The 20115-nt window shown below is 36.2% G+C and overlaps 1 protein-coding gene, 1 long non-coding RNA gene and 1 pseudogene across 4 annotated transcripts; 2 read left to right on the forward strand and 1 right to left on the reverse strand.

Moving 5' to 3' along the window:
- The first annotated feature begins 117 nt into the window (after positions 1–117).
- Positions 118–5654, forward strand: LOC117930361. Of its 3 annotated transcripts, XR_004653909.1 has the most exons (6): positions 118–213; positions 290–383; positions 1064–1320; positions 2482–2557; positions 2725–4609; positions 4728–5654. It is a non-coding gene; the product is annotated as an uncharacterized LOC117930361 (long non-coding RNA). The 3 variants fall into 3 exon arrangements; XR_004653908.1 differs by having other exon boundaries at positions 2482–4609; XR_004653910.1 differs by having other exon boundaries at positions 295–383; positions 2482–4609.
- LOC117930356 lies at positions 1465–5330 on the reverse strand (annotated as a pseudogene).
- An 8339-nt stretch (positions 5655–13993) lies between the features above and the next one.
- LOC117930359 (esterase-like) lies at positions 13994–15930 on the forward strand. Its single transcript, XM_034850979.1, has 5 exons — positions 13994–14286; positions 14511–14720; positions 14808–14977; positions 15126–15390; positions 15501–15930. Exons 1-5 carry the CDS (start codon positions 14025–14027, stop codon positions 15764–15766), a joined length of 1173 nt encoding a protein of 390 aa, XP_034706870.1. The 5' UTR covers positions 13994–14024; the 3' UTR covers positions 15767–15930.
- The last annotated feature ends 4185 nt before the right edge of the window (positions 15931–20115 follow it).

Genomic DNA, 20115 nt, shown 5'->3' on the forward strand with positions numbered 1-20115 from the left:
TTTTTTCTATTTTGGGTAATGATGTGTATCATGTTATTAACAATATTCTTGCTTTTGTTTCATGTCAAATAAAACAATTTTTAATTTTCAAACGCGAGAAAAGTCATCCGATAAAATGCTTTTTACTCGTATGCATTTCAGGGTGTAGGGATTCTCAAGGAAAACACTTTCCATGGCTGGCATGGGAGTTGAAGAATTCTTGTGCAGCCAAAGGTAAAAGAGGGATTCATGTGTTACCTGAATTGCATTTTATCTGATTTACAATTTGATTATATGTATGTTTGTGCAGTCTAGTTCTTGTGTTGCTCATTTCTATATGTGCTAAATGGAGGATTTCTTTTTCATCCGGAACCCTAGTATTGCAGGAGATAGTTGCTTTATGGGTCAGTCTTCTTACCAAATCTTAACTCTATGCTGACTTCTTTTTCTTTGATTTCCTACTCTTTGTTCTGCGTATGTGTTTTCAACCTAACTATTTTCATAGGGATCAATGGAAATTATGATTTTTCAAAGAATATTGAAAGTAGAAGAAAATTAAGCATTTGTGAAATATGGAGGAGCAAAATGATTTCTTAGTTTTAGCACATCAGTTTACAGAAGATATTGTAATTTCACATGATGAAAATGAAGAGGGCAACCCGGATTTCCAATGGAGGGACTTTTAGGGCTTGGGGACTAGAAATGCAAGATATAAGTGCAAAAATTGGAGTTACCCAACCATAAATCTGTCCGAAAAACTCGCTGTAAGGGGAGGATGTTCCTCATACACAAGATGGATTTACTGTGGGGATAATTAGATCCTAGATGTTTGTAAGACTCAATTCTATCCAGTTTGCATCCTTTTGGGGCTCCATCATGTGGGTTCTTTCCCCTGTTCGGTCATCTTAAACTGGCTCTGATGGTTGTTTGATTGGTAACTCCGAAAGATCAGAATAGATGTATCTGCTAAGATAATGGATGAAATGAATCAGAAATGATATGCTAACTTAGTAACTCGAAAATAATGCCCCGTGTGTTCCTCCTATTAGGGTATATTGAATTCTAATTCAAGAAATTTTTGCAGTATTCAGGGTGGAAGCAGATCACTTTATCTTTTGTACTAGGGATTTAAGAGGTTTAGGCAGATGCTTGAAGGTTTATTCATACTTATTGTGAAGCAGATCATCTGGAAAACTGGGGAGTTATCATGCTGAAGACATTTTTCTCCTTATTGAAGTTTTCCAAACAAACCCTTCCATCTAGGGTGAATTATTGGTTTCATTTGGCTGAGTAGGAGATTTCAGATAGAAGCCATCAATCCTGGCCCTCAAGGGTGGAATGGTATGATTACCATCTATGTAAAGACTTTGAAATTTTTTTGTCATTAACAAGCATTTGTCAATAAATTTGCCTACCATCTTCCACAAATGAAATTATGGTTTTGAGTGTATAATTATAGCTGATTATGATGAAAGGGAAAAACACTGACAAAGGAGTCACCGGTTTTTTCTGTACAAATGGGAGCAATCTGTTATTCTGCTTTCTTATTACACACAAGCAACACGATCATTTATAGTTGTAAATAGAGAGCTCTTCTTCTTACCTAGACTGAAAGTGATGGAGCTTTACTACTTTGAGTTCAGTGACATGTCCACATTTTCTTCCTTTGCCATATAAAGTGTTCCAAATCCCATTTCTTTCCAGACATTCTTTAGCCTTTGAGCAACCGAAGAGATAAGGGGACGCTTTTGGGGGTTCTCTTCTGTGCACATCATCCCTGCATCAAGCATGTGGATACAGCATTGCTCAAGCTTATGTAAAGCACCACTCCCCTCTTCCAAATATGCTTCGTGCTTCAGTGAGATGTCTACAATATCCAAAACTTGATTTGGAAAAGCAGAACACACCCATTTCCTTAGATCAAGTCCATCTGAAAACATTTCATTCGTTGGTTTCTTCCGTGTTATCATCTCTAACATCATCACTCCAAAACTGTATACATCTCCTCTTGTTGAGACATCGATCCCCTGCCCATATTCTGTGTACAAGCAATAGGAGCTATTAGCTGAACCACTATACTTTTATTTATAGCCCCTTCAAATTAGGATAGTTTAATGAAAGAGACATGGATAGATGCAGTTGGTTCATATTAACTATCTGAATATCACAAGAGGGCAAGCATCCTTCTTTTTAAATGCTTCTCATTGGAAAAGAGATTAGGGAATGGATCCTGTACTTAAAGCAAAGCGGGAGAATAAGCAACAAGACATACCATGTTAAACAAATTTATCATAATGGTATATGAGGAAACACACAAAACCCTATTTTTTCTTCTGTATTTCTATCCTATTATTCACAGTTAGTTCTCTAGAATATATGACCATTGGGTAGGCAGTCAAATGAATGGAAACTAGACTAGTTTGAAGTTCATGTGAGATGACAGATTGGCATTCATGATTAAAAGTAATTATCTAGTCTGATAACTTATCATTTACTTCTCAGATTTGAAGGTAGGTCGCTAACTGTTCCAAGAAGATTAAAAGGGATTATGAAGCATAGGATTGAAGATTTATGTAAGGTAATCAAATGCATACCTGGGGGGATATACCCGACAGATCCTCGTAGAAAAGCAGTTGTGGTAGTAACATGTCCTCTTGGTTTGTCACCTGAAATGAGCTTTCCAATACCAAAATCTGCTACATGAGCCACCATATCATTGTCCAAAAGAACATTTTGTGGTTTCAGGTCACAGTGTACAACTTGAACAGGACAACCCTCATGAAGATACTCCAAGCCATTTGCAACATCTATTGCTATTCCCATTCTTTCCCTCAATTTTAATTCACTACCTCCTTCATCTGACCCACCAGGGTAAAGATGCTGTTCCAAGTTCCCATTGCCTATATACTCGAGAACAATAGCCTTGAATCCTGAATTCCAGGTCGATCCTATCATTCTAACCAGATTCCTATGTCTAATTTCAGACAGTATTTGACACTCCCTTTTAAAACTTCTGTAACCCTGAACACACTCTTCTTGCAGAACCTTAACTGCCACAACAGTTTTTCCATCATTGATGATAGCTTTATACACCCTACCAAAACTTCCTTTCCCTAACAGATTAGCCTCATCAAAACCGCCAGTTGCAATTTCGATTTCCCTTTCAGTTAAAGTTTGGGTTCCATGATGGGTTGGGGAACACATTAGAATTGCAGTCTCCGCACCTGCACTCCTATTTTTGAAGAAGAAACGACGAACAGTGAGGGCGATCAGCACAAAGAGAAGCAGAGAACAAGTTATTATTGCAAACAAGTAATAAATCCATTTCCTTTTCTTGTGCTTTTGTTTCTGAATTTCACATGGATGGAGACCCATAAGTTTGGTGCCACCACAGAGCCCCATATTCCCCATGAATGAGCTGCTTCCTAGATTTTTATACCTCCCACTATTTGGAACCTCTCCTGTTAATCTGTTATACGATAAATTGAGATTCTTGATCTTCTGGCTGTCACCAATCCAGATTGGAACATTTCCTGTTAAATTATTGAAAGCCAAGTCCAGATATCCTAGATCAATGATTTGCTTCAGGGACTCTGGGATTGTACCTTCAAGCATGTTGTGAGAGAGGTTCAGATACTCCATTGAAATGCATCTTCCAATCGAACTTGGTATCACTCCGAAGAATTTATTCGCTGACAAGTCAATTGCCAGCACAGATGCCAGATTTCCAATACTAGCAGGTAGTTCTCCTTGAAGATTGTTGTTCGAAAGGTTGAGTGAAAGAGCCAGGTTTGAGAAATGACCAATTTCTGTGGGAAGAGATCCTTGTAAGTTGTTAAAAGACAAATCAAGAAGCATTAGAAGAGAACATTGGGTGAGTTGGATGGGAATTTTCCCTGTGAGGTTGTTGTGAGACAAGTAAAGATATCTCAACTGTGACAGATTACCAAGAGAAGATGGGATTGTCCCACTAATCAAATTATCACTAAGTTCCAGTAAACCAAGGTTAGCCATCTGCCCAAGTTCATCTGGAATTGGCCCAAGAAGTTTGTTTCTTCCCAAGTGTAATCTCTGCAACTGCCTAAGCTTCCCAATTGTTGCAGGAACTCCATTCAAAAAATTATACCACAGGTCTAGAGTCACAAGGCCGCTTAGATTTCCAATTCAGCTGGTAGGTCTCCTGTTATTTTGTTATTTCGAAGATTCAAGTAATAGAGATCTTTGGAAAGACTTCCAATTGAAGCCGGTAAACTTCCTGCAAACAGACATGCCCCTAAGTGCAGTTTCTGTAGACGTGAACAATTAGTGAGAGGAGTTAGAAAACTGAGGGAAGAGTTGTTGGAACCGCTCACCAGGTTATTGCTATGAAGGTAAAGTCTCTCAAGTTTCTTCAACTTCCCCAACTCAGGAGGGACTTCCCCCTCTAACTGGTTGAGGCTAAGATCAAGCAGTGTCAGCTGAGAAAGATTGGACAGGGTCACTGGAATTTTCCCAGAAAGTTGGTTTTGTTGGAAGTACAATCTCTGCAAGTTATGGAGCTTTGCCCCCAATTCTAAAGGGATTGTTCCCGTTAACCGATTCTCAATCAGTGTAATGTGACGCAGGGCAGTGCAATTACTGATGGATGCAGGTATGCTTTCTTCCAAAAAGTTCATGTGGAGGTACAATATCTCCAGCTTTGTTAATGCTCCTAGCTCCTCTGGAATCCTTCCTGTGAAGTAATTAACCTGCAATTCTAAATTTTTCAGCTTGGTTAGATTCGAAAGAAACGATGGTATAGCTCCAGTGAGGCTGTTCTGAGAGAGACATAGGTATGTCAAGTTTGTCATTTGGCCCAGTACAGCAGGAATGCTTCCAGTCAGATTGGTATAGTCCAAGTCTATTGTCTCCAGGCTCCAGCAGCCTTTTATTGAGGCTGGAATATTGCCCCCAAGCTTATTACGACTCATGTTTATGAATGTTAACTCAGAAAGCTCTCCAATGGTAGCTGGAATCCCTCCATACAAGCTGTTGGCTTGCAAAGAGAGGGTGGTGAGATGGGATAGATTGGATATGTATGGTGAGATAACTCCCTCTAAGCGCATGTTTATGAGCTCAATGGCTATGACCCGGTTCTTAAGCTGCTGGTGGCATGTAATCCCTGTCCAGTTGCAGAAGAACATGGTTTCATTCCAATCTTGGAGATGACCATCTGGATCACCTGTTATGCCTTGTTTGAATTTGAGCAGAGATTGACAATCAGTGGAGTTTTTGCAGAGGAATGTGGAAGTTGATAGTAGAGCAAGAAAACTAAGAGAGAAAAATACTGCCACAGCAACGGGATTGTTCTGATTGTATGCCATTCTCTCTCTCTCACTGTGTGTGTACAACTTTTGGAAGTAGATGTTAGATTTTAGGCCAAAAGATTTTTTTCTCACTTGTTAGGTAGTAGTTTAAATAGATGGGCCCAGTTGCTCAAATGGTTCAGACAACTTGGCCTAGTGAGGGGCAGGTGGTGAGCCCTCATTTATCTCTGGGACCATATATTAGGGCTTGACTTTTATGCCATAGAGCAATCCTTTTCGTATAGCCATCACCTGTCTGGGCCCCTCAGTCTCTTAACTACATTCAATCCCTTCCATGCTGTTTGACATTTTCTTCCGTGACAGAATTAATAGCTATGGAGTTTCCCAAAATTTCCTCCAACCCATTCTCATGTTTATTTTATTTATTATTATTTTCATATTTTATATTTTGTATTTATTTATTTATCTTTATTATTATTAGTTATTATTTATTTTACTTTTTACTTTTTTCCCTCTTTTTTTTTTTTTTAATTTTAATTTTATTCTTCCTTTCTTCCATGTCCAAGCACCTCCATTGTCACCATCTTCTCTTTCTAACGGTTTGAAATTGACTCATATTGGTATTTTGTTGGTCGAACATAGATTTGTAACGCATGCGAGGAGGGTTGAATTTTATGAAAAAAAAAATGAGGGTTGAAAAGATAATAAATGGGAGACATTAAGCTTATTGTGGGTGTGGACCCCGCATTTCGACTCAATGCGTTTTCCACTCGATGGCGAGCTCGATTTTTATTTCAAAAATGATTTTTATTTATTAGAAAATGATTTGGAGTCGCCACTTATTTTTGTTTTATTTTTAAAAGGGTAAACAAAATAAGAAAGAAAAATCCTAAGTGTGACTCCTTATTTGGAAAAGGTGATCTACGAAAAACCGAATCGGGTTCGGGGGTCAGGTTACTTATCGGGAAGGTACGGTACGGACCGTAGCACCCCTTTAAGTCCCTAAAGTCGGGTCTCTACTAATAAAATGAAGCTGACCTGACAATCAATAGGAAAATCAATGGATACTCAAGTCGATTATGTACATATGGGAATCAGAACATGCAATAGAGAATGACTAGAATAGGAGGAGATGCGTACCTGGTCCTCCAGTCGCGAATGCGCTATCATGAAATAGGATTAGGGAGTCACGAATAGATAAAATTATGCGCATGTCAAGGAACAGAATAAATCAAACAAGCATGATAAATAAATGAATCAATCAATCAATCAATCATAAAATCACTTACGCGGGGCCCCCGCCAAAGCCCGATTGATCTTGCCTGAATTAATATCGCGAAACCCATTATTTCGGGATTATGAAGATTCATCATTCTTGTTTGTGTAAAAAAATCAAAAGAAATAGAATATTATTTAAAAATCGAAGTGGAATTAAAGCTATTCGAGAGAAAACTGGATTTTTGAGATTTATTTGGAAATTAAAGTCTTGAAAATTATTTGAAGATTGGAGTCTTGAAAAATTAAATTTAAGAATTGGAATTTTGGATATTAAATTTGAAAGAAATTAGAATTTTGGAAATCAGAAATTAAGTTCAGAAATTGGAATTTTGAATAATTGTTTAAAATGGAATTTCAAAATAAATAACTAAAATAATAATAATTAAACAGATTAATTGTGAATTTTGGAATTTTGGAATTAGGAATTAAATCGAGAGTCGGAAATTTTAATGAATAGTTTAAAATGAAATTTTAGAATAAATAAATAAAATAAAATAATAATAATTAAATAAAATAATGTGAATATTGGAATTAGAAATTAAATTTGAAAGTCGGAAATTTTAATGAATTGTTTTAGATGAACTTTTAGAATAAATAAATAAAATAATAATGCTAATGAAAATAATAAGGATTAAATAAATAAATATGGAAATTGGAATTCCAGAAATTAGAAAACGAATTTAGAAATCGGGATTTTGAAGGATTACGTGATATAGAATTTTAAATAAATAAATAAACAAATAAAATAAAATAAATAAGAAATAAAAATGAAATAATTTATGCCTAATATAAAAATGGTAAGAAATAATTTATTAAAATGGGATTTATTCAAAATCAAGAAATAAAAGATGAAGAATTAAGACCATGTGAAGATGAGATTTTCTGGAAATCTATTTTTAAAAAGTTGCATGGGAGTAGAGGAGTGGAACACGTGGGTTCCAAGAGTGGCTCAGTGGCAATGCATTTCATGAAAGAAAAAGGGAATGGGCCCTAAAGGTGCCACAAAGTCTCATTGCCTTGCACAGTTAATAACAGACATCATTACCATGGCAGCTACAGCCGAAATGTGGAGCCCGTTTTACCATTGTTATGGTTCATCCAGCCAGAAAATCCTCAAGTCCTAAAAATTGGGCCCTTGTACTGTATTTGGGAATTTGTAAGCCCATTACCGATGGCAAATCCCTCAAACTCCGCCATTTCTGTATGGATCCACCACCCGAAAACCTCCAAAATGTACAATCATATCACATTGCAAACGAAGGGAAGTTCCATCTATCTCACAGTAAAAGGAATGCTGGTGCATTTTCACATATGTCACACCGGGGAACATCACTGGGGTCAGCAAGCCCTATCCTCACATGCCTGCTAGCAAGCTTATTACACATGTGGACCTTCTCGTCGCAGTCTCGGCACAGAGCAGCCTCATCGGCAGCGCAAAAGAGAATAGCAGCGGCGCTCTCACAGACGTCACAAAGTGTTCGCATAATTATTATTGCCTTCCACTCTCATTTCTCCAAATAGCGATTCATCTATGTGCCAGAAAACACCGGTCGGAGAACACGGCATAAGAGAGAAAGTGGGATACAATTCAACAAATCTTTGTGCAACAACTCTACGGGAATATCATATCATAATATAATAAAAATATATAGTTTGTATTGTCTCAAATGTTTTTGATGTGGGTGGTGGAGGTGTTGGGTTTGAAAATATGCATGGGGATACGGGTATGGAGGGTGATGAAGTGCATGAGGAGTATGGAGGGTGGCCATGCAAATACAGTCTCCATGCGTGTGAATAGGTGGATCTCGGGATTTTAATGAAGGCCTTGGGGAGAGCCTCGGGTGGCCATGCACGCGTGGAAAACAGGTTCAATAGAAAACGGGCATGAGGTTAAAGGTATGGAGGATGGGATATTATGGCAGTGGGTATGATGAACTGAACGGAATGAGGATGTCGTGGTGATCCAACCCCGTGGATATGAGGGATAGGAATTTATAGAGAAGAAAGATAGAAATGAGTGGGCATGACGATAGAATAAAAAGATTAAATCTGAGATGATGATCAGATGAGGAAAGAAAGACATGGAGGATGGTAGACAAATGGGAAGTGGGCAGCAGATTGGACATGATAGAGGTTTAGAAGCGAATTAAGCCTGGGTTGAAATGCATGGCGATCACGTATGCATGGGAAATGAGGAACGAGTCAGCTGGGTATGTGTGAATAAAGTAGAAGGTTATGAATAGAAATGGGTATGAAGGGTGATGAGAGAGATGGATAGATGAATCATAGGTATGGTGGAGTATTGAAGGGTAATGACAAACATGGGGGGTGAGATATGGGTATAGAGGTTAGATGGTGAGTATGAGCATGAGAAAGGTGATAAGAAAATGGGTTTAGATAAGAGGTGGACGGATGATGGATAGGTGGTGAGGGAAAGTGAAAGAAAATGGGCTTGGTGAGTCTATGGAACAAGAGATGGGTGTCGCAGCTGAGTTTGGTACCCAGATGGACTAAGTTGGCAGTAAGGTGGATGTCGTAGCCAAGTTTGATACCCAGCTGGACTGAGTTGGCAGTGAGGTGGTGACGGCGGAGGCGTTTTTCCGCGTTCGAGGACAACTTCTCAATTCCTCAATCAACCCACTTTAAAGCATCAAGAGTAATGGAGCACTTGTCTTCTTGACCCTAACACACAATATCCCAGTGACAATGAAAACCAGAATTGTTGTGCATGGATTGACCACAATACCAAGCCAGGAGATGGTGTAGCAGACTAAAAGAACAGGTAGCTTATCCTCGCCTCCAAAAATAAAGCCAGATTCAGAAATATGTCTCAAGCAAAAACTGAGCTATCAATAGTATATTCCAATATTATTGCCCGACCAATCAACCAGATAATGCCCTCTCCAACACTTAGGTATAAATAATGATAGGCTCTACCAATAGATGAACAGTGTCATGCAAGCCTTGCACAACAAACTGCAGAGAGCATGGCAGCTGAGAATACTTCCTTGGATGACGGAACCCACAGGTTTGAGCCACCGGTATCAAAGATTACTGTGGACGCTTGGGAGAGATATCATGAGAGTCCCCAAGATTACTGCTGAAATACATTACTGGATATTCTTTACTCCTTCGGGCAGAGGTGAGAAAACTAACATGCCCCATGGTTGGAGTACTAGGAACAGAGGAAAACAAACAAACAAAGCACCAATAATAGGAGCAAAACAAACTTATACAAGTCTCATTTCATACAATAATCAATGAGCTCATATCAGGGTGGATGAAATCAAACAAGCATCAAATAAAAGATGAAACACGGTTACAAGAATGCCTCATGAAGAAATCAAAACAGGAGCAAACCAAATTGCAGGAAAATCATTAGCAAAACATGAACATGCTCACCCCCAATCAATAAACATCATCCAAAATCAATAGAAACAGAACAGAAAAGTATACCAGTAGAAGCTATAGGGAAACCAGAATGAAAGTACCTGAAAATGCTTCTCTTCAGCAACCCATCTCTAGAAAAAATCCTCCCTCAAACATCTCTCTTGTCACTTCTTCAAAAACCTCCTCTGCTCCAGCTTCGAACCCCCCATCCTGTAGTTCCTCTTTTTCTACTCGCCCTAGTAACAAAGCTTTGGAGATGCAGACTGCAGCTGCTCTCTTCTCCTGTCCTCTCCTTCTTCAAGCTTTCCCCTCAAAAATCTATGGAACTAGCAAGCTTCCTTCTTTGTCTCGTAGCTTCTCCCAAGAAAGTCCTCCTCAAACTCCTCCTTGATCAATGGAACCCTGTTTGTGTCTTCCTCAGCAAGCCATTACCGGCTCTCCTATTCACCCGTCAGCGAGCACGTCGTCTGCCAACCACCAGCATGGCCCCCTGCCATCTCCATGCTGGTCCATGCAGCTTCTCTCATCTGTCGGGAAGGGGTCCCCCCACTTGCCTAGGGTGTTGCCAGCTCCTCCGGGTGCCCGAAATAGCATTCCTCCAATGCTATAAAAATCCTAAAAAAAACTAAAATCTTCTGGTTTCTTGAGAGGGGGTCTACAGTGGGTTTGATTGGCACAAATTCTTTTGTATATATCTATACGAATGAATATTTAATTTAGGAAAATTCAAAAAATTGTTTTCAATGAAATTCAAAAAATTGTTTTTAAGAACAATTGCCTGAAAAATTATTTATTTAATAAAAATTGTTTTGTCGATTAAATTGTCCCAAAAGTTAAATTTTAATAAAATTATCTAAAAAAGTGAAATTTAAATTAAACTCTATTTCCTTAATTAAACTGGGATAAAAAAAATAATTTTTGTAAATTAATGTCTTAAATAATCTTTTCATAATAATAGAATGAGAGTCTTTTTTGCAAATTGAAGTTATAGAAATCATATTCTTTTTGTCAAATTGAAATACTTTTGTAAATAAAGTTAAAAATTTATTATTTTTCTAGTAAAAGTAAGTAAAAATCAATTTTATTGTCAAATTAGAATTTTTTAAATAAATTATATGTAAATAAAATTGAATCAAATCATTTATTTTTGTAAATAAATAAATGAAAATATTAAAAAAGTAATATTTAAAAAATATTTTTTAATGAATTTAATAAATCAATTTTTATAATTCTAATGTCATTTATTTTTTTACATTTTTTAAATTTAATTTTATAATTATTTTCTTGTATATTAATTTGTGTTTTTAATCTTTATATTCATGATCGATCAATTAACTATCATAATTCATTTTATTTGTTTAGTAGAGATTGTTAGTATACATGATTAGAGGGATATTACGACTTATTATCGTACATTCCCGATAAGCAATCTAACCCTTAAATCTAGACTTGATTTTATAAATATGTCTTTTTTAAATAAGGAGTTACACAAAGTTTTCTTTCTTATTTTGTTTTTTCTTTTAAAAAATAAACTAAAATAAGTGGCAACCTTAATCTTTTCAAAAAAAACAAATTTTCACAATAAAATTGAGTCTCATTGTCGGGGGGACACACGTAAAAAATAAGGGTCGATAGACATCCAATTGATTGGGATCAATGTCAAGATGTATGATAAAGTTGCATAATTTGAATATGAATCCTGCCATTGATTGAATCTTGAACTACTCGATACTAGTTGTAATAGGTGAGGTGAGTTGCTAAGGTTTGCGTCGAAAAGTTCAGCCATGGAAAGTTACTAGTCATCTAAATATGTATATAAATCAAAGTGCACGCAATTGATTTTCTTTTTCTCTTCTAAATCCAAGAAATCAACCTCCTTAAGCAAAGGCCCTAGAATTCTTAGAGCAAATTACATTAAGAGTGCCGTTGATAGTGATTTTATGAAGTGTTTTTAACTTTTTTAAATATTAAAAAATAAAAATTTTGAAGTATTAAAAATGTTAGAAACACTTCCTAAAATTAATGTCAAACACACTCTTAATGTAATTTGCTCTATCTACCACTTGATGTGGATGTTAAGATCGATTTCCTTTGCGATTGCCTATAATCCTATATCCATAATAGCAAGAAGACATACATTGAAACATGAATACCCTTCCACTATGTTTGGTTTTGAAAAACACTAAGAAAAGAAACTATTATGAAAAATATTTTTTTTATATTTAGTTTTATTATGAAAAAATGAGAAAATAAAATAAAATATAATTATAATTAATTAAAAATTATATATTTAAAAATTATTTAATATTTATATAATAAAGGAGGATAAATTAAACGAGTTTGAAAAAGTATATAAAAATAATTTATTAATTATAACTTGTACGTGATTATTTTATACTTTAATTTCATGTTTTTTTTATTCTCTTTTATGTACCTTGATTTTATATATTTGTATCTTTATTCGATGATTTAAATTTCATATATTTATATATTTAATTGAGATTGCAAGATCTGTATTGATTGAGATTAGAGATGACAACGCATTATGCTTGAGATAGGTTACTCATATCTCACTCCATTATATTTATTCGTATATGTTATCATCCCTACAAAAAAAAAAAAAAAAAAAAAATTAGGTTGTTTGTTTTTCTACTTTTTCATAACTTATTATAAACTTTTTATTGAATAGAAAAAACTAAAATATTTATTTATTTTTTAAATAGAAAAAATAATATATTAGTTTTTCTTTACTTTTTAATACTTAATAGAAATAAAATACTACAAAAACAAACAACCTAATATTTAATACTATTAAACATTAAGTTTCTATTTAGAATTAAACAAAAAAACAAACATCAATGACTTTTTTTTTTTTTTTTTAACTTTTTAGTACTTAATAAAAATAAAATATTAAAAAAAACAAAAACTTTGATATTTAATACTTTTAAACACTATTTAATTTTAAGTTTTATTTAAAATTAAGTTAAAAAAAAGGATAACTCCTTCGTCTGAAATTTTTAGGTCAAAGCTTAGTCTGACACTCATCTAAACCCGAGCCAAACTTCAACCAAAAAGACGTGCGTCTAGCACAGTTACATGTCTAGCATCCAAACGCTAGGCTGGGTGGGTTTTATCAAACCCAACCAATTCATCCTCTTTGCCTTAAGTTGACCACCCGGTTCGGACCAGCCTTGACATGAACTGCAAGGTCCAATGGATTGGGTTGATTTGGCGTCTTGGGTTTTTATTTATTTATTTTTATAGACCAGAGTGGTGAGTTAGTCTTTGCATAAACTCAGCAAGTCTTCAATGGGTAGTTTTTTCTTCTTTCTTTTTTTCGCTTTCGAGGACAAGCGGTTACACCTATACATGTTGATTTACGTAGGATTAGTCAGTATATCAATCTGCAATGTACAATCAGGTGGAGGCAGGTCCAATTTAATATCAATCTGCATGATCCATACGTTTACATATATAGTAGAGCTTTCTGCTCTTTTATTATCGGTACCCAAGCACTGAAAAATCTGTAAAAGTAGTGTCATTAAAATATGTTTATTAGGCATCATGCAAACCCACAGTTTAGGTCATTGGATTAGGCATGCGGACGTGGGCGTTGAGTATGCTTTTACTTGCGAGTGTCTTGCTACCTTAGACACGAAACCCTCCTCTTCCACTCATTTTGTTGCGGAAGGAGGCCAGGCCATTCTTATTCAAACAAATCTTAAACCGTCGTAGATATGTGATAAACTAGTACACCTTGTATGAGATAATATAATCCTGATTATTGCTAACATTGTCAATTTTAATCAGCTCCGGCCTGTATGTTGTTGGACCAGTTGCCCACAAACATGTAGTTCACATGGAAGTGGGTCCTGAGGTCAGTACCTGTTACATCTCCAACCACAAAAGAATTAACTAAAGATCAAATGTGCAATACGAGTACAATCAGTAATGGGGCAGTGCACTGACTCAATTAAATTATATGGTTTAACCATTAAACACTTTGAATTTCTTCATCACGTAATCCAAAAGTCTACCTCCTCCTCCTCTCTCTCTCTCTCTCTCTCTCTCTCTCTCTCTCTCTCTCTCTCCATGGAGTCTCCCAGCACCATCAGACTTGCCACTTCTCTCTGCTGTATTTGCGTGCTTTTATCTTTTAATACCACGGTGATCAACCCTGTTGTTGCTTTGGAAAATTGCAAATTTCCAGCAATCTTTAACTTTGCAGACTCCAATTCAGATACAGGTGGATATGCTGCTGCCTTCTCTCAACCTCCCTGGCCTTATGGGAGGACCTTTTTTCGCATGCCAGCAGGCAGATTCTCAGATGGTCGCCTCATGATTGATTTCATTGGTACGATTTACCTTCTCTTTAAACCTATTTTCTGCATATCTACCTCTCATTGGCCAAGAGCCAGTGTTTATAAAATCGGTACAGGGGACGAGAAAAGCCAAATTCAGACATTCATTTTTAATTTCATTTTCCATCAAAATTAGAAAAAGGCCTAGGAAATGTAGCCTAGGACTAGCAAAAACTTGGCAGCATTATTGATTTGGGCAAAATTTACATGGTTTCAGCCAACAGTTTTGGTCTACCATTTCTTAGTGCTTATCTTAATTCTCTGGGGTCCAATTACACAAATGGTGCAAACTTTGCCACGGCTGCTGCTACAATCCGACTACCGACTAGAATAATACCTGCAGGTGGGTCCAGTCCATTCTACCTGGGCTTGCAATACGATCAGTTTGTGCAATTCAAGTCCAGAACACTAAAGATAAGGAAACGAGGTAGATGATAAGTTAACATTAATAGACGTTTTGTAGTGCATAGCTATATAAATGATATTTTTCTAAGTGGCTTTTAATGATTTTTAGGTGGGGTGTACAAGGACTTAGTGCCCAAGGAGGAGTATTTTCCCAAAGCTCTATACACGTTGGACATAGGTCAGAATGATCTTGGTGAAGGGTTCTTTGCTAACATGTCTATCCAGGAAGTCAATGCAACCGTCCCTGATATAATCAATGGTTTCTCCACCAATGTTAGGGTAATCCTTAGATTAGGGACTTCGATTTAATGTATATTTTGAAGCATTTCCTTTCTGGGTCTCGTTTTTTCATAGCTTTTTTCTCTCTGTTACAACTTATTGCATAGTACTGAGACTATGTACATAAATGAATCACATGATGATGCAGCGTATTTACAAGTCGGGAGCAAGATCATTCTGGATTCACAACACAGGACCCATTGGCTGCCTCCCCTATATCTTGGCCATTTTTCAGGCAGCTCAAAGGGACAGTGCCGGTTGTTCAAAGCCTCACAATGAAGTGGCTCAGTACTTCAACTACAAGTTGAAGGAGGCTGTTGCCCAACTCCGGAAGGACTTTCCTTTAGCTGCAATTACATATGTCGATGTCTACTCTGTCAAGTATTCCCTCTTTAGCCAACCCAAGAAATATGGTAAGCCATATGATGATATATATATAGGAAAATAGTAGCTCGTGTCATCTAACTTTACCTCATTTATGCACCATGTTGTTAACAAATGATGCTTTTCTCATAATCTGCAGGGTTTGAGCTTCCACTTGTGGCTTGCTGTGGCTATGGAGGTGAGTACAACTACGGCGATGATGCTCGCTGTGGTAGTACCATCACTGTTAATGGTAGCCAAATTTTTGTGGGATCATGTGAGCGCCCTTCACTTCGAGTGAATTGGGATGGAATTCACTACACTGAGGCAGCTAACAAATTTGTTTTTGATCAAATCTCCAGTGGAGCATTTTCAGATCCGCCTCTGCCCTTAAGAATGGCATGTCATAGGAACACTTCATATTGACTTTTGTCTACTTGGAAGGCAGACCAACATGCACTTCTGTTGGTATTATCATTAATGTATGCTCCTGGTTCTGGGTAATAAGCATCATGCATTGATCAAAGGGTAGCCTAAAATGTACCTTTCTTGTATGTAATAAGCATCCAACTCAACAGAGTTAGTGTACTCATGCTCTCTGATATTTTGGCAAAGCCCATGTCCTTTATTGCAGAACCTGCACTTTATTTGTTGACTACGCTGCACAAGGGAAATAATTTTGCAGAGAAAATGACAGCATTAAGAATTAAACAAAAGATAAGTATAAAGTAATAACCACACACGTTAACATCATAATATCTAAACACACCCATCAGGCCACACCATTGGACATCTAAACACACCCATGATGTCCGAAATTTGAACCGAATCATTTTCACATATTCAGCATCAAAATTGCACAATGACTTGAATGTCAAACGATAAATTTCCTAAGATGAGAAGTTGTTTTAATAAATTTCCTATAAACGATAGGAAGTCCAGCGTGGCTTGGCATTCTTTTAAGACCAAATATGGCCACCTGGTGTGCTAAGAAGCATTTGTAGTAGAATTTCCAAATCCGTCTGGTGGAGTTGAGTATGTAAGTGCTGAAATTATTAATGTGGTTGCAGTCATCGTGAAAGAATTAGTGTCATGACCCATTAGACCTTTATAAGAAGTTGGGGTCAGAGGTTGTTCACAGTGGATGTCATGAGATTTCTGGGCTTTCATTTCCTTTCTTTCCTCACTATTTCATGACACTGATGCTTCTCCCACCATTCATATGGTTTTACTCGGACGTCTTAATTAGTTTTTTCGATCTCAGTTGATGGGGGTTATAATGGGAGAATTTAGAGAAGCAAATTAATGGCATCTTTCCATTATAGGATTATATGAGGTTGTTGGCCATGGTTCAAAGTCACGGTATCTGTCACTAACTCGGTAAGTCCCGAGGCACAACGATCTTGACATCTTGGATCGACATCGGGTGATACACAAAAAATTATAATTTAAAAACTCAAAACAATTTAAAAAGATTACAAAAATAAATACAAATAAATAAAGTTAAAAATTAATAAAATAAACTTTTATTATATATAAAATTATTCAAATTATGATAAAAACATACCTTCGTAATGATTTATAAAAATATTAAAAATATAAAAAAATTAATTTAAGCACTTAATATTAAATATGCATCATTAAAGATGAAAATAATAAAAAGTGAATTTGTTGTTTATAATTTTTTTAAAATTAAATATTTTGAATTTTTAAAAAATATTTTCAATCTTTTAAAAAATACATCTAGGAATCATCTTTGAAAAAAATAAACATCATTTTCCTTATCAAATGTATTCTAAATAAAAAAATTATAAAAATGGAGAATTTTTATTTGAATGAGCATATTTGAATATAATATATTTTTTCTATACATCTATTCATTTGAATTGAATTTTTATATTAATATTTATTTTCTATTTTATTTATGTAAACCTAAATATTCATTATTAATTTGCCATAATCCTAAGCCCATCAAATTTGCATTATCCATTTAAATACAATTATTCACCACATATTCATTAACTACTTATTTGTAATCCTATCAAATACCCATAAACCATTCACCTCGCAAACACATATTTCCTTTTTTTTGCACAATACCCATTTCCCCTCTAAAACAACACTTTGAGCTCTCTACTTCTTTCCACAATACCTATATTTGAAGGCTGAAAAAATACCCCCACGAAGATACAAGAGGATGGAGATGCAAATATAAGGATGAAGATGCACAGGGTTTGAAGACTCTAAACTCTCCATACTTCTTCACTTTCATGGGTTTCGATCATCTTCTCTCATCCACCATTTCCGCTTCAATATTACCTTTTTTTTCCATCACCCATCACCCAAAGAGCTTAGTTTGAATATAATATTAGGGTTATCTCAAAGTTTCTTTGTGATTTAACAAGTTTATTCATGAGTCAACCAAATATTGGACTCAGGTATCAGTCCAGTAAGGGTCATGAGCTCTTTATTTATTTGTACAACACCCATTTTTGAAGGCTCACAACACAACCCTACAAAGATACAATATGATGAAGATGCAAATACAAGGATGAAATGCAAAGGGTTTGAAGACTCTGAACTATTTATATTTCTTCACTTTCATGGGTTTCGATCTTTTTCTCTCATTCACCATTTTCGCTACAATATTACTATTTTTTTCCATTACCCATCACTCGAAAAGCTTAGTTTGGACATAATATTTAGGTTATCTCAAAGTTTCTATGCGATTCAACAAGTTTATTTCATTAGATAACCAAATATTGGACATAGATATCAATTCGATACCGGTCATGGCCAAGGCGGATGTAACTCGGTCGAGTCGTACTAGTCTTGACTAAGATTTTGAACCCCATTTGAGCTCTCTATTTCTTTGCACGTACAATGCCCATTTTTGAAGGCTCACAAAATAGCCCTATGAAGATACAAGAGAATGGGGATGAAAAGGGTTTGAAGACTCTGAACTCTTCATACTTCTTCACTTTCATGGGTTTGGATCTTTTTCTCTCATCCACCATTTCTACTCCAATAATACCATTTTTTTTTCCATCATCTACCACCTGAAAAGCTTAGTTTGGAGATAATCTCGGGGTTAGCTCAAAGTTTCTTTATGATTTAACAAGTTTATTCATGAGTCAACCAAATATTGGACTTAGGTATCGGTTCGACACCGATCATGGCTGAGGCAGATATGACTCAGTCGAGTCATACTAGTCTCAATCAAGATTATGAACCCTATTTGAGCTCTCTATTTCTTTACACAATACCCATTTTTGAAGACTCACAAAATAGCCTTATGAAGATACAAGATAATGGAGATGCAAATATAGGTGTAGGACCTCAGGCGCTACCAACTTTCCTAAAAGCAATTGCTGTTAGGAAAGACGCATACCTTACCCTTATAGTGCATTCACCCAAGCGCCCATGGCGAACACAAGGGGAGTTGATGGATGTGGCCAACTTTCCGATCTGTCAACAATCTGCCCCCCAGCGACACTCCTGGGGTTTGAACCCATGAACTTAGCTCTGATACCACTTGTAGGACCTCAGACGCTACCAACTCTCTTAAAAGCAATTGCTATTAGGAAAGACGTATACCCTAACCTTATAGTGTATTCACCCAAGTGCCCATGGCGAACACAAGGAGAGTTGATGGACGCGGCGAATCCTCCGATCTGCCAACAATAAGGATGAAAATCCAAAGGGTTTGAAGACTCTGAACTTTCCATATTTCTACACTTTCATGGGTTTCGATCTTCTTCTCTCATCCACCATTTTCACTCCAATATTACCATTTTTTTTTTCTATCAACCATCACCCAGAGAGCTTAGTTTGGACATAATCTTAAGGTTATCTCAAAGTTTCTTTGTGATTTAGCAAGTCTATTCGCGAGTCAACCAAATATTAGACTTGAGTATCGGTCTAGTACTGGTCATGGCTGAGGCAAATATGACTCAGTTGAGTCATACCAATCTCGATCGAGATTTTGAACCTTGTTTCAGCTCTCTATTTCTTTATACAATACCCATTTTTAAAGGCTCACAAAATAACCCTATGAAGATACAAGAGGATAAAGATGCAAATACAGGGATGAAGATGCAAAAGGTTTGAAGACTCTGAACTCTCCATATTTCTTTGCTTTCATGGGTTTCAATCTTCTTCTCTCATCAACCATTTTTGCTCCAATGTTACCATTTTTTTTCACCACCCATCACCCGAAGAGCTTAGCTTGGACATAATCTTTAGGTTATCTCAAAGTTTCTTTGTGATTTAGCAAGTTTATTCATGAGTCAAGCAAATATTGGATTTGGGTATCAGTCTAATACCGATCATGGTTGGGACAGATATGACACCGCTGAGTCTTACCGGTTTCAACCAAGATTTTGAACCCTGTTTGAGCTCTGTATTTTTTTACACAATACTAATTTTTGAAGGCTTATAAAATAACCCTACGAAGATACAAGAGGATGGAGATGCAAATACAAGGATGAAGATGCAAAGGGTTTGAAGAGTTTGAACTCTCTATACTTCTTCACTACCATGGGTTTCGATCTTCTTCTCTCATCCACCATTTTCCCTCCAATATTACCATTTTTTTCCATCACCCATTACTCGAAGAGCTTAGTTTGGACATAATCTTAGGGTTATCTCAAAGTTTCTTTGTGATTTAACAAGTTTATTCATGAGTGAACTAAATATTGGACTTGGGTATCGATTCGATAATAGTCATGGCCAAGATTTTGAACCCCTTTTTAGCTCTCTATATCTCTGCACAA

The sequence above is a fragment of the Vitis riparia genome, chromosome 14, assembly GCF_004353265.1.
Source record: "Vitis riparia cultivar Riparia Gloire de Montpellier isolate 1030 chromosome 14, EGFV_Vit.rip_1.0, whole genome shotgun sequence".
NCBI lineage: Eukaryota > Viridiplantae > Streptophyta > Magnoliopsida > Vitales > Vitaceae > Vitis > Vitis riparia.

Bases quoted from the DNA above. Each gene is read 5' to 3' on its own strand.
- LOC117930359 (XM_034850979.1), top strand. From the start codon at position 14,025: ATGGAGTCTCCCAGCACCATCAGACTTGCCACTTCTCTCTGCTGTATT. The intron at 14,978-15,125 runs GTAATCCTTAGA...ATGATGATGCAG, and splicing joins GTTTCTCCACCAATGTTAGG to CGTATTTACAAGTCGGGAGC. The intron at 15,391-15,500 runs GTAAGCCATATG...CATAATCTGCAG, and splicing joins TAGCCAACCCAAGAAATATG to GGTTTGAGCTTCCACTTGTG.